Genomic DNA, 14,329 nt, shown 5'->3' with positions numbered 1-14,329 from the left:
TTCGAGCCCTGGTCCAGGAAGGTCTCACATGCCGCGGAGCAACTAAGCCCGTGCACCACAACTACCGAGCCTGCGCTCTAGAGCCCACGAGCCACAAATACTGAGCCCACGTGCCACAAATACTGAAGCCCGCGGGCCTAGAGCTGATGCTCCACAACAAGAGAAGCCACCACAACGAGAAGCCTGCGCACCGCAACAAAGAGTAGTCCCCGCTCGCCGCAACTAGAGAAAGCCCACATGCAGCAACAAAGACCCAACACAGCTATAAATAAATAAATAAAACTTATTTTTTAAAAAAAAGAGTAGCCCCTGCTCACCACAACTAGAGAAAGCCCGTTTGCAGCAATGAAGACCCAACAGAGCCCAAAAAAAACAAATTAAATAAATAAATTAAATATCATTAAAAAAAAAAAAAAGACATTTCTCCAGAGGATCCTTCCAAACGACTCTAGTCTGAACTGTCTGCCTTCCGTTTTTGCAGCACAACTGTCGTCATGGGATCACCCCTTACCTTCACACTGGTGATTCCTCTCGCCTCTTTCTCATGTTGGATCCTATTTCCTGCTCCCCGTATGTCTTCCTCACTCATTTCGATGGAGCATATCCTCTAGCAGATTTCACTTTTTTAGTATGCTTCTCTCTGACCTGCCACCCTCAGGGGTTTTCAGGCAAATTAAAACACCAGCTTTACTCTGTGCACTGGTATAGAGACTTCCAAGGCCTTCTTTCGTTATTTTTTCCTGTGAATTGGCAGGCAACTCCTCCACTTTTATCTTCTTTTACAGGCAGTACCCAGTGGTGAAGAGGTCTGGATCTGGATTCAAACAACCCAAGGTTCAAATTTTGGCTCTGAACTTTATTAATCTTGGCTCATTGACCCAAAATAAGTTATACAATCTATCTAAACCTCCGTGTTCTTGTTTGTAAAATGGGGACAAAAATAGCCCACAACACAGGGCCTGGCATATGACGATACTTAATAAAAACTGCTTGCTTGGGACTTCCCTGGCGGTCCAGTGGTTAAGACTCTGTGCTTCTACTGCAGGGGACACGGGTTCGATCCCTGGTCGGGAAGCTAAGATCCTACATGCCACGCGGCCAAAAAAACAAAAACAAAAACAAAAACCTGCCTGCTTGGTCACAGAAGCTGTCCAGCCCAGGATTCTTCCTGTATTGGGAGCACTGAGGACTGGTTTGTGGATGGCTCAGAGGCACACCTCAGTAATTCATCAATTGATCTAAATCTTTCCATGTCTTTCTTTTTTACTACCTGTCTCTGTAACACATCCTATATTTACACTTTCCACTGTTTAAGGGGACTTTTTACATATCCTAACACACCTTTCTCTTCTCTTTTCAGGACAGACTCCTGATTTCTAGTGCTGCACAGTTTATAGTACAGGCCCCTGTTCACCCTACCCACACTTCACAGATTGACAGAACCGTATCCATGTTTCCTCTCCACCCTGGTCTCTACAGACTGAAGAGTCTTAATTTTTCCATTTTAGCCTCAGGGTATTGGTCACATTCTATCAATGGCAGCAGGTGTGGAAAGGAGAGGAGCCCAACCACCGAGACTCCTTTTAGCCACAATCCCAGTCCTGTGACAGTGATGACGTCTGCACTGGCCACACGACTTGGGGCCTTTTCCTTGGGGACGCCCGGGAGCAGGAACCAGGGCACCCGGGTTGGCAACTATTCAGAAGTGAAGTGGGTTTGGCCTGCTGAGCCCAGCTCAACCTCTGGCTTCTGCCACTTGCTTGGGAGATTATTCCTTTTGCTTTCAGATTGCTGACGAAAGCTCTGAACTTTCCAGAGAAAGAACCACTTGCAGGTTTCCCTTCAGAGCAGGACTGGGACAGGGTGTGGGTGTGGGTGAGGGCACCAGCTCACCTCCACAGTTACTGCTACCATCTGAATTTGGAAAAATTATCTGATGAGGATGACACACGGAGTAAAAGGCCTTAAAAGGTTATTGGTAAACACCAACAACCAAACAATGAAACGCAGTATTTTCACTGTGAATATTCCAAGGATGGAACGTGATGATAGAACAGTGGGACGGAGTGTGGGTGAAGAAGACAGAGTGAGGAAAACTTGTGTTAAGGTTGGTGGATTCCTTCATCAACTACTAATTCCTCTGGGCACCAGGGACTGCCACCCGCAGCCTTGTGGTCTGACTCAGGTGGGAGACTAGGACCCCTGCTCTCCTGAACGAGCCTGCTCTAGCCAGAGCCCTTGGCTTCCTGGTTTCTGAGACACTGAGTCATTTCCTCTCTCCAGCTCTCACCTTTGAGCCTTCCTTTTCCCTTCCCTGGAGAAGTGACTCACTACTGAAGTGTTGGGTGACACTGAGGATCAAGGATGGGCGATAAAAATACTCCTGATTGTGCAACTTGAGGAAGATAGATGCAGTTTGGACTGAGAATTCAATGTGCCGGCCATGAACTCTGAGGCTGGGGTGTTAACAATGGCCACTGCTTCACATCTTTGGGGAAGTAGAGCAGAGAATGGAGTTCAAACAGAAATTCACCCAGGCAGGACTGCTGTGGAGCCCTTGATCTGCCCTTTCGAGTGTGTATTTCCGAGAAAGGCACATAAAGGCAGGCACTTAGCAAGACAAATGTGGATCACAGAGGCCTGGGCCCTTCCTCCCATCAGCCCTGTGGGGCCTGGCTGGGGCCCTGAGAGCAGGGCTGTTTCTTCTTGGGTTTTTCTCTCCAGTGAAAACAACCGTACTTCCCCAGCGTGGGAGTGGTGAGGGGCGCCAACATGACACACTCGGGCTCCAGGCAGGCCACTGCACTGACATGATAGAGCCCTTTGAGCAGGGTTACCCAAGACTGCCCTGCATGCAGGAAGTGACGGCAATAGCCCAGCTGTTTTCCCAGATGGAAACTCACCTTCCTTCACCCAATTCACTGGATGCAAACGAGATATTTTCTTCTTCTAATTAATCTTCATGGGTCTCATGGGCTGAGCAAAACAAAACACAATTTTCTCTAAAGGATGACTCTTTGGCCAGGTCACAAGCTATTCAAGATGGGAACAGAGGCAGCATGGCTACCCATCCAAAAGGCTAAAGAGATGGGAGCAGAGACACTCATAAAAGTGGAGAGAAATACATGTGTGTTTTGTGTGCATGTTGGGGGAAGGGTGCAGCTGAAAATGTCACAACAGGAGAAATCATGCTACGAAACCTTAATTTTCCAGAAAATTAAGGCAACAAGCAAAAAAAAAAAAGCCTTAAAAGCTGCTGGTGCAATTCCAGAAGACTGAGAAACTTAGCTCAGCGATGACGGTTAGTTTGCTTTTTTTTTTTGCGGTACGCGGGCCTCTCACCATTGTGGCCTCTCCCACTGCAGAGCAGAGGCTCTGGACGCGCAGGCTCAGCGGCCATGGCTCACAGGCCCAGCCGCTCTGCGGCATGTGGGATCCTCCTGGACCGGGGCACGAACCCGTGTCCCCTGCATCGGCAGGCAGACTCTCAACCACTGCGCCACCAGGGAAGCCCTAGTTTGCTTTTTAAAGATGCCTCAACTACAAAGTGTCTCTCCCACAGCCAGGAACCTTCCCCCCCCAACACATGTGCACACACATGCATGGGCCCTGCCCCTCTTTGCGGGGGGGGGGGGGTTATGTGACCCAGAGAGCTCCCTAAAGGTCCCCCAACCTCAATCAGTGACTCACTGGCAGAAGGAGGAGGAGGTCCTGGTACACTGATGCAGGTTCCCAGCATCAGAGCAAGTTTACAGAAATGCAAACCTCCCCACGCAATGCACCTGACCATGCACATCCCCGGGGTCACTGTGGGGAGGCTGGGAAGCAAAGGCCAGACTCCACAGGACAGTCCACGTCTAACCAGGCAACCTCAGACAGAGGATGCCAGTGACTTTTTCTCCCTCGACCCAGGTCCTTATAAATGTCGGCAGGCACAGCCCTTAAGCTGGGCTCCCCTCAGTGGCACAGAGGAGTTGCTTCCCAAACTCACGTGGGCAGGCCGTGGGAAGGGAGGCGCCAGCAAGCCGAAGGAGGCTTTTCTCAACTGATCATCTTGGGAAAAGCCAGATACAAATTTCATGGCTGGAATGCAGGGGTTGTGAAACGCTGGAAGAAGCCCCAAAGAGGGCCAAGGACTCCCCTTCCGGGAAGGCGGAAGGCGGTGGGAGGAGGGTTGGCAGGGGGAGTGGGAGAGGAGCAGTTACCCAGAGGGCCCTGCCTCTCTGGGAAGCAGGAAGTGAGGCCTCAAGCAAAAAAGAAAGAAATCCCCTAGCCCTGAAGTGGTGGAGGGGCCAGAGATATACGGTTGGTTTTGTTTCTGAACATGAAGAAAACAAGGCTTTGTGTTAAAAAGTAATTCTGGTATAAATGAGACAATTATGACACATCTTGTTATCTCTGGGATTTGGAAGCACTGAGCCTGGCGGCATGTCTTCCCTAGAGTTAAATACAAACAGTAAGCTTCTAACATGGGGCTTTAGCCTTGTCCTCGGTGCCAAGGGAGCAGTCTCTACTCATGCTTTGACTAGTTAGAGGAGGTCCACCTATGAGGGTGAGAGACACAGTCTGGGGTGTCCCTCACACGGTCCCTGAGAATGGAGTAAGGAGGACCACACCATGTTAATGGCTGAGGGACTGCCCTAAGTGCCACCCTTTTCTCACCTTGGCCAAGTCACTCAGTTTCCTCATCTCTAAACGGGGGATAATAAGATTATCTACTTCACAGAGTGACTACGAGGATGGTATAAAGCACTTGGAACGTTACCTGGCCCTTGCACCTGATCAGTGTTAGTCGCCATTAAGGTGGGAAAAGATCAAGTGCCTGATTCCCTCAGGTAGGCCAGAGCCCAGCTGCTAATACTCAGGCTCCACTGGCTCTTCTGAACCTCTGTTCTATCTCCACAGCCTTCTCAAACCACACTCAGGCCCATAAGACTGTGCATCTGAGCCCCAGCCCAGAAAGCCTGACTAAAGGAAATCGGACACGAAGACACAATAGGGCCCATGCCGGTCACTCCCCCACAGGGAGAGGAGCAAACACTAGTGCCAGCACATTTTGGGTTGGCTTTCTCAGTCACAATCCATGCGGTTTATCTGAAACCGGGTCAGGTCCCAGGGTGGGCAGCACAGATATTACAGTCGTGCGTGCTAATCTGAACTGAGGCCGCCGTCATCGATCCTGAGGTGACAGGGAGCTGGAGACTTGAGGGAGGGTTGGAAAATGTTCTTGGCAAAGGAGGAACCATTTCTCAACCAACTGCTAACAAACTGGTAACCAGCACTGACAACCTTAGAGGAGACACTCCGATTCCCTTCAGACTGCAGATTCCAGCACCTTGGAGACGCGACTGGGTCCTTGAGCTGCAGGGAGGGGAGATGACCCCAGATGGCTGCACCTCTGATCTATTCGCATCCATCTCTCTGCAGCTCAGCCAACTCAGGCCAAAGAGAGGAGGCTGCAGCCTCTGCCCGGAGTCTACAGATAGTCCTTGGACCAGATCCGATGCCCCACTGCCCAGTAGGCTGAGTCTGGGCTGGATGTCTGCATCCAGGAACTCTGTGTGCCTTACAGTGTCTGGGGGTGCAGCAGCTGGAAGTACGCCCTAGACTGGGAGTGAGATCTCAGACTTGTCCCAGATGTATAGTAGGGGCAAGTGGGCTGCCTCCACAGGAGCCCCTGCCCTTCTGCCCAGAAACCCAGACCTTTGGAGGTGGAAGGGCCATCTGGACTGAGACTACAAGTTATGGGGCAATCTCCTTGAGCCTTTAAGCCTTCAATTACCTCCCGACCTCCCATCAGTGCCAGTGGGGCCCAGAGGAAGAGGCCAAGCTCAGGGCACGCGAAGGAGTATGGCCCTGGGACAGGGTCCAGACTCACAGGTGGAGAGTTTCCAGATGCCCCACGACTCAGCCTGGCCATCTGCTCCTGCCAGGGGAAGATGGTGCCTTAAGCCAACTCCTTCAAGGCGGCTGGCTGCAGAAATCCACTGGCTGGAGTTGAAAGCTGCTTGGAGGTGGCAGTGGAAGCTTCTCCAGGCTCTTGCAAAAGGCCTCTACTCTCATGGCTTCTGGATGGCAGATTCTTCAGGTGGGCCACCTTGGGCAGCCAGAGTAACTCTCCCTACTCCACAATCTGCTCCCAGGTTACAGCCTCGACTTTAACCAGCCAGGCCTCCCCTGTTCCATCCCTGTCAGCTTCTTCACCTGCTTGTTAAAATTCCAGGGCTCCTTCAAGGCCCGTCTCATGTCCTTCCTCCTCCAAGAAGCCCTCCCTAACTACTCCAGATCATGCTGACTTGACCCTTCTGTAGCACAATAGATCATTACCATTTCTGGGGATCGTGGATGAGCAACTGGAGCTAGAATTCAAAGGAACTATTTCCAACAAATTACATCCACAGACAGAATCATGCCAATTAATTAACTGTTTCAGTTCATGTGCCCCCAAAAGAGCCTACACCTCAGATGGCCCTCTGGGTCCTGAGCCTGCGACACAGCAAGTGTGTAATAAAGACTTCTTAGAAGAAGGACGGATCACCCTGGTCTTGCAGGAGTGGTCCGCCTCCCTGTTAGCCCAGGGCACAGCAACTTCCTCTCTGGCAGGCAGGGTTCCTGCTCTGGGCTGCCAGCTCCCAGGCATCCCCTGCCAGCAGCTATTCCCTAGAGTTGCCCTGGGACTAAGGGCAGAGGGGGGTGCCCAGCTCCAGCTCTGCCCACCATTCGCCCCCATCAGAGGAAGAGAGGTCAGCAGGAAGTGGATCTGACCTCTGGGGTGGTCACAGTCTCTCCTAAGAGCTATAGGGGCTCTTGGACAGACAGCAGAGGCCTGCAGAGGACTTCCCTTCCCTGGGCCCCATGGAAGGGAGGCAGGAAGAAGGGCCTCAGCAGCAGGCGTCCAGTCCGGGGCTGGCCAGACAGGGAGGCCCCTGGGGTTGCAGCTATCAGCCGGAGACCAGGCTCCAGGAAGGAAGGAAGGGCAACTCTGGCCGAGGCCGAGATAAGGAGGGGAATCGTGCTCAGCACAATGGGCTCCCACAAGGCTGGGAGGCCCCAAGTCAGATTTTGCCCCAACTTGGCCTCCCATCTGCTCACACAGCCTATGTAAATATTTACTGTTGTTTATATTTCTGGTCCGCTGCGTTCCCTCTGAGGCCCTTACAACCCACAGATCTGTGTGCCCCAGAGACCCTGAGTCCATCCAGCAAGGCCTCTGGGCATTGTTCTCTCTCATGCAAGCCACAGGGACAGGCCCTGAAGGACAAAACTGCCCCCTCGTCCCAGTCCCGGGACACTGCTGTCGGGAAGCTAGACTAACCCCTCTGTGGGCAGGGCACTTACGGGGCCCGGTCGTGGGTGAGGCCGTTCTGCCGCTGGGGGTTGATTGGCGGAAGGACGGGTTTGCTGTTGATCTCAAGTCCTCTCCTCAAGGTCTCCCGGATCTGCTCCGTGTCTGCAATGACACCATTAAGTTACCTGATGGCCCTCTGGGCCCCCAGCATCCCCATCCCTGTCCTTGGACCCTGGCTCTGCTGATGGGCTCGGGAAGGGCCCCCACGAAGGCTGGTCTTGAGGCCACTCTAGGCATCAGCTGTGCGATCTGAGTGCAGCATGAGGACACAGGGCAGACGAGGCATCGTGTGCTCTGGAAACTTCTGGTCTGAAGAGCACCATTCTTGAGGAAGACAAGGAATGGCCTCTGGACTGCAGAAGGGCACTCTCCAAGGCAGGGCTCTCCTCCACTGTCCTTTCCCATCCTGTGTCACAGGCCCTAGGCTTACCCCTAACATGGCTCCAGACAGTGACTCACAAGACAGCCACTGCCCAAGACCACCCAGGGATTCTACCCACTTAATGGATGCCAGTAAGGGCTGCGAGTGCTCTGCCATGAATGAGCAGGCATCCCTTACACAAGTTCCTGGGTTCCGGGTGGTCAGCTGGTATCTGGCCCTGCCACCCCTTCCCCTTGGGCCGGGTCAGTGGGATACTGAGTCATCTCCCCACCTTGGTACTATCCCAGGGAACCCTGCCTCTCCACGGGTCTGCCAAGGGCCAGGAGGTGACAAAGGAGTCCCCTGGTTGAATTATTTCTTTGCAAGGTGCTTTTCTGGTCTTTGGGGTGAAGCTTACTAGTCTGGTCCCCTATATTGAGATTTTTGTCTAAGATTTACTTTTTGCAAACTGCAAAAAGTACGTTTTTACGTTTGCAAACTGCAAACACACACAAAAAAGCAAATTAACGTTTGTTGGTTAAAGGGTGGGCTTTGAGGATAGAGGTGATTATTAACTTTTCTAGTGTTTGGCTTGTTATAGTGGCATGGATCTTACTTTTATAATTTTAAAAAAAATAACCAATGATGGTTGAAATTTTGGACAAAACTGTGAATCCCTCCTTAAATTAGCTCTTTTGTCAAAAGCAACTGAATGATTCTAATAACTGTACACTCTCTCAGAATCTCCCCAGGGCTTGGCACATCGTTAGAATAAGCAGGAAGGAAAGCAAGGGGTCAGATATTTGCACTAGGGGTTTAAGTTGTTTTTTATGGAAAGAAAACCTTTTATAAGTGCGGTCACATGGGCTGGTATTTTATTCAGGATTCTAGGTATCTTACTCTTCAAAAGTTAAGAAAAGGTGGAAGAATTGAAAAAGGAAGTAGAAAAAGCAGCTGTAATCACGTCTGTATAAATGGCCGCTTTTCTTTTGGAGTTAGTTAGGGAGGCCCTTTCTTAAAAACCACAACTGTTTCGCTAACCAAGACCAGCATGGTGAGCTTCCAACAGGGGAGCCATATCCTCCTTCCCCAAGGCCCCCCGACAAAATGCAGCAGGTAAGGGTGCCCTGCCTATGCCCCTTACATTATATCTGCAAGAGAGTGGGGTGGGGAAGTGTGCAAACTGGCCTCACACTCAGGCCTCTCTTGTCTGAGGCCTGGGAGGGCCCAAGGCCAGAGTGATCCTCAGGCCTGGCATGGCTTTCAGGCTGGAGCTGGGCCCTGCGTCAATTCTGTGGGTGGCCGATGCTTGTTCTCTTGCATTTGGGTGGACTATGGCTGTTTCCTGTAACTGTTCTAGGGCTTCCACTCACCTCCCTGACCTCAGATAGCAAGAGGCAAATCTAAAACACAATGGTCACTGCTGGAAGTGCAATCTGAAATACACACAGGAAACACAGGAGAAACGGGTCAGTAAAGCTCCCTTCATTCCACCCTGCTGAAGACCTCACTTGCTGTTTAAATCCTGCCAGGAAATACTGAAACCCGGCCTGGGGAAAGGGAAGGCGACGGCTCCCACCTTTGCCAGAGAGCCGCCGGGGCTGAGTACCGATGCAAATGCTCCGGCTGTCCTCGTCGTCCTCGGGGGGCCGGCTCAGGTCATCCCAGGCACACTTGGCGCTGACACCACTCAGGTTGGACCCGTCCGTCTCAATGCCTTTGTCAACTCTCTCCTGCTTGGAAAGAGTCAAAGAGCCAGAGTTCCTTCAGCGAACCAGTGGCCCAAGGTCACCACCACCTTTCCCATGTTTACTGAGCCCTGGTAAGAGCTGAGCATGGGACAGGTGCCAGAAGAGCAGGGTCTCTGACCTTATTCTGCCCTGGTTACTAACGCGTGGCGGTCTCTGCCAGCCACGGGTCTCCTCCAGGGGAATCAGGAATTAGGGGAGCCGGGAAGAATGAAAATCCCAAGGGAAGCGTCTCCTCTCCCATCAGCCTTCCAGTAAAGTGACTGTCATTACCCGCTTCAGAGCTCCGACTCTGCCCACCCTGTGCTGGCCCGTGGAGCTGATGTGGCAGAGCCAGGAACCACCCTCCTGAGGAAAGGCACAGTCCTTCCTCTCCTCACTGATCACCCGGTCGCTGCTCCAGAGGCCAGGGTGGATGCCGGCCACAGGCGGGAGAGGCGGGGACTCAGCCCAATTTCTCCGACTCCATACCTGCAGTTTTCTCTTCCAACAGCAGAGGGTGTGGTCACACAGGGAAGAGTCCCCAGAGAGCAGAAGGGCCGGACTTCCCCTTGCTGCATTGCTGACTTGTTTGGCCAAGAATTCTGGATGGAGATTCTTTTCCATTTCTTAGACTGAAATGGGGGCCTGGAGGGCAGTGACCATCCTTAGACCCCACCAGAGGCCCTGCCTTCGCACAGGCCTTGACACTTCTGAGTCCAAACACTCTCCAAATGGCCTCAAGGAAGAGCTAAACACAAACACCTGGGATTTCTGGTAAAACAAAGTTGTGATGTTGGGCTGTGGATGAAAGGTCATCTGGGAGGCTCCCGCAACCTTGTTCATAAACAGTCATGTAGGCCAAATAGAGCTCCTGAGTTAGTACTTCAGTAAGAGTCTGCTCCTCCCTGTCTGGGGGACCTTCTCCCCAGGGCTCCACAGGCTCCAAACAGGCCTGCTGCTCGGCCAGGGAGCCCATCCAGGGAAGCACAAGGTAAGCTTACAGAGGGTCCTTATTTTTTGAGACCAGTCAGCAGGTGGCCCTGGCCCAATGCCTCCTTCCCATCAATCCCATTCTCCTCCTCTCCAGTGCTACCAGCAGCCTAGGCAAAGCTGGGGATTCTGAGCAGAGGCGTGGGAGGCTGATGACAGGGAGTGGCTCTCTGTGCTCTAACCAGGGGCGTGTGAGCCCTAGTTTGCTTGGGGTGGAGTCTACGCTTTTCCCTCTCCACTGGCCACCCTGAGGCCTCTCACCTAAGCAAGGAGCTCAGGACACCTCTTGGCTCAACAAGCTCAGCCCACTTACTTTATGAGTAAACAAGAAAGGGTGAAGACGCAGAGGAGTTCAGAGACTTGTCCACGCACATAGCTGGCTAGTGGTAGAGCTTGGAGCAAAGGACCAGGAGCAGCTCTGAAACAAACGGCCTGCAAGCAGGCCCCAGAGACACAAGCGAGCACACAGGAGCTCCCACTGGGTGCACAGAGCGCCCAGGAAAGGAAACTGGACTTTCTCACCAAGGTGCCCCTGCTTGCTTTTTTTTTTAAAAATATAATCTTTCTCTTTATAAATTTATTTATTTATTTATTTTTGGCTGTGTTGGGTCATCGTTGGTGCGTGCAGGCTTTCTCTAGTTGTGGCGAGCGGGGGCCACTCTTCGTTGCGGTGCGTAGGCTTCTCATTGCGGGGGCTTCTCTCGTTGCGGAGCACGGGCTCTAGGCACGTGGGCTTCAGTAGCTGTGGCTCACGGGCTCCAGAGCGCAGGCTCAGTAGTTGTGGCGCACGGGCTTAGCTGCTCCACAGCATGTGGGATCTTCCCGGACCAGGGCTCGAACCTGTGTCCCCTGCATTGGCAGGTGGATTCTTAACCACTGAGCCACCAGGGAAGCCCCCCCTGCTTGCTTTTAAAGAACACTAGGCGCTCTGGGTCCTGCTGGCTGGCCTCAGGGGCGCCTGAAGACTAGGGAGGAGAACTGTTCTCAGCACGCAGAGAAAGGATGGGCTGCTTACCCTAGTAGCTTAAAGGATCAGGTGCTTTCTTAGCACTTGGCACCTAGGACAGGGGCCAAACAACAGCCCATGGTGCCCCGTGCTGGATCCCAGTGTGGCTGCAGAACAAGGGCTTGGGGAAACATAGCCTTTGTGGTTCCTGGTTCTTGTATAAGCAGAAGCTACAAAGAAACCAAGTTTAAAGCACAGATAACAGAGGATATCCTGGCAGCAATTGGAAAGCTGCAGTGTTCAAGGCACTAGGAAAACAGAGGAGTGTCATCTGTGAATGAGTAGGGCTTCTGCCCAAGAACTCCCAGGTCTGCAGTAAACAGCCCAGGAACTGCTGGCTACATGTCCGCCTGCTACCTCTCCTGGCCACCTCCCACCCTTCCTAAAGGACATATAACTCCTGGCAGCAGCCTGTGGCCTACCAGATTTTTGCAGAGGCATAAAATGTTCAGAGATGGCAATGACCCGCAATGGGCAGGGGCAAAGGAGAAGGAGGCAGGCACATGTCAGGCACATTATTAGCTGTCTGCGGTTCCTGCTTCAGGAGCTGCCAATAAGAAAGGAAGTTATGCTCTACGTGGCTTTCAAAAGTCACCTTCATACAGAGTGCTGCTTCTAAAAAACCCAAAGACAACACTGACACTCTGTACAGGTGGGCCATAGTGAGTGAGAACTGCAGGCCTGTGTGTATAGAGACTTCCTTTTATATATGAAGGGATGCCAACCTAGCCAGGGGAGGAGCTCGGTATCCGACTACCCAAGATGAAAAATGTATCTAAAAGGGGGATGGGATCATTAGACCAATCAGCGCTCCTCCCTGCAGCTGGGCTGTGGAGTCACTATCACCTGTCCTACTGTTACAGGGTGGCGGTGGCAGTGGGGTGGCTTCCTGAAAGAAACTCTGTGTTCTTCTAAGAAGGGGAACATGGCAGGATGAGTACTGAGCAAGAAATATCCACTATACTGATTTTCTTTCCTTGCTAGTGATCCGATTTTCTGGTCAGGTTTATTGATGTATAATTTGCATTCAATAAAATCAATCCTTTTAAAATGCAAAAAAACATATGTCTAAGACAAGTTTTCCTGGCCTGAAATCTCTGCTCCCTTATGTGCTCTGCAGAATTCAGAGGACAAATTCCAAATCATGCCATATTTCTACTCACTCACAAATAAAGCTCCTCCGTTTTCCCAGGATGAAAGCCAGTGTTATTTGGAAGAAGCCTAGGCACAGTGTGCTAGAAAGGTTTTCCTCACTCAAGACATACTTGCAGGTGTGGATCGATCTCAAATATGGTCTCTCCCCTCCTCATGTCAGTTATCAGCCAGGGGCCGCCAGCGCTGTGGACAAGGAAAGGGGACAGGATGGTAACTGAGGGTCTGGGGCTGATGGGCTGGGTCTACATCCTGCCCTGTTTGCTGCCCCCAGCCCAGAACACAGGGGATCAGTTAGTGGCCAGAGACTGTCAGGGAGAGTGATCAGGAAGCCCCAGTCTGAAAACCCAGAGCCTGAGCAGCAATGTAAGGGGGCACCCACATGTGGAGAGAAGGAGGGGTTCCCAAGCCCAGGCCCAGGGACCCCGCCCCCATCTCATAGTGCAGGGATGTACTCACACGGGTACTGTCCGCAGCAGCTCCAGGATGCCCTGCCCATTCCACTGCTGGGCTGCGTGGAGCTCCTCGGTGCAGACGCCAACAATCTGAGACCCCGGGACAAAGATGCCATTGTGCGTTAATGGCCATTCCTCCAACCCACCCGGAAGGTCAACTACCCAGGCTCTCTTAGTATCACCAAAGTTGGGGGACCACAGGCAGGATCTGTGCTCAGGGGCTGATGTGTCCAAAGTGGGATGGTTCCCTTAGGAGGGAACAGTGGCCTGGCTAGCAGATGGATGGGTCCACACACAGGGCACTGAGGTCTGACCCTTGCCCTGCTGTGATGGCTCAGGGGTCTGGGCGACACAAAGCCTAGCCCTAGACTGCAGAAGAGAAAATCAGGGCCCTGCCAACTCAGGATGGGTCCCCAGCCCATGTCTCTGGAAGCAGGGGAGGTCCAGGGAGATGCTCCGGCCCAGTCTAGGATCATGGGGGTTGTAAACAGAGGAGATTTTGAGACCCTTTAAGCTTAGAACGATGACCAAAGGGCACCAGCAGCTTGCAGAGAAGCTCCCTTCCTTATCAGGGGCTGAGCCTTTGAATAAATCTCAAAGGAAACAACTGAACTTCCACACAGACCCCACCATGATCACAAGCAGCCCGGGTGCAGCTGGGGTAGGTGCACGTCGTCCCTTCTGGGTAAGGGAAAGTCCAGTCCAAAGCTGCCTGCTGGGAGGTCCTGTGCCTGTGGCTATCTGGGTCTTACGAGTTCACAGAAATACCCTCCCTGCTATCCACTCAGTACAGCCATCCTTTCCTACCCAAATGGCCCCTGCCCCTGCCCCCTTACCCCATCTCAGCAGGCTAAATCAGGCCATCCGAATCTACCCGACAAACCATCAGAGGGACTAGAAAGTGGAAGGAGACCACAGGAAATCTCTGTTCCCTCACTGCCCCACCCATGCCCTCCTGTCCTACCAGGAAAGGCTCAAGCCCAAGTCCAACCTGTGCCTCACCTGGAGGAAGGTTACCACCCCAAACGGTGTCTGCACGGGCTGCATCTGCGGGTCCTCTGTCAGCAACATGTGCTGAATTCTCGACTCACTGTTATCCAAAGGGCTATGCCAAGACACGTGGTCCCCGCTGCAGAAGGTGTTCTCTGTGGACAGACGTGAGGGTCCTCAGCGACCGAGGCCCTGCAGCCAGGCCTGGAGCCCGACCCGGGGTCCCAGAAGCCCAGGCTGGGAGGCTCCCCAGCCTTCCAAGGTGGCCCCTGTGAAGGAGGGGACGCATTCACTTGG

At 52.6% G+C, this 14,329-nt stretch overlaps 1 protein-coding gene across 1 annotated transcript in view; it reads right to left on the bottom strand.

Moving 5' to 3' along the window:
- The window catches only part of SUFU (SUFU negative regulator of hedgehog signaling), a 110,736-nt gene that overhangs the window by 22,781 nt on the left and 73,626 nt on the right, over nt 1–14,329 (bottom strand). The window contains exons 5-9 of the mRNA XM_024734832.1: nt 14,045–14,187; nt 13,047–13,132; nt 12,701–12,773; nt 9,289–9,442; nt 7,339–7,450 (exon numbers count right to left, since the gene is read on the bottom strand). Of these exons, the coding sequence (XP_024590600.1) occupies nt 7,339–7,450; nt 9,289–9,442; nt 12,701–12,773; nt 13,047–13,132; nt 14,045–14,187 (568 nt within the window). The remainder of the gene's footprint in view (nt 1–7,338; nt 7,451–9,288; nt 9,443–12,700; nt 12,774–13,046; nt 13,133–14,044; nt 14,188–14,329) is intronic.

Source organism: Neophocaena asiaeorientalis, unplaced genomic scaffold, assembly GCF_003031525.2.
Source record: "Neophocaena asiaeorientalis asiaeorientalis breed wild unplaced genomic scaffold, Neophocaena_asiaeorientalis_V1.1 scaffold240, whole genome shotgun sequence".
Lineage (NCBI taxonomy): Eukaryota > Metazoa > Chordata > Mammalia > Artiodactyla > Phocoenidae > Neophocaena > Neophocaena asiaeorientalis.
The sequence above is the reverse complement of the archived record's forward strand: the minus strand, read 5'-3'. Positions and strand labels throughout refer to the sequence as shown.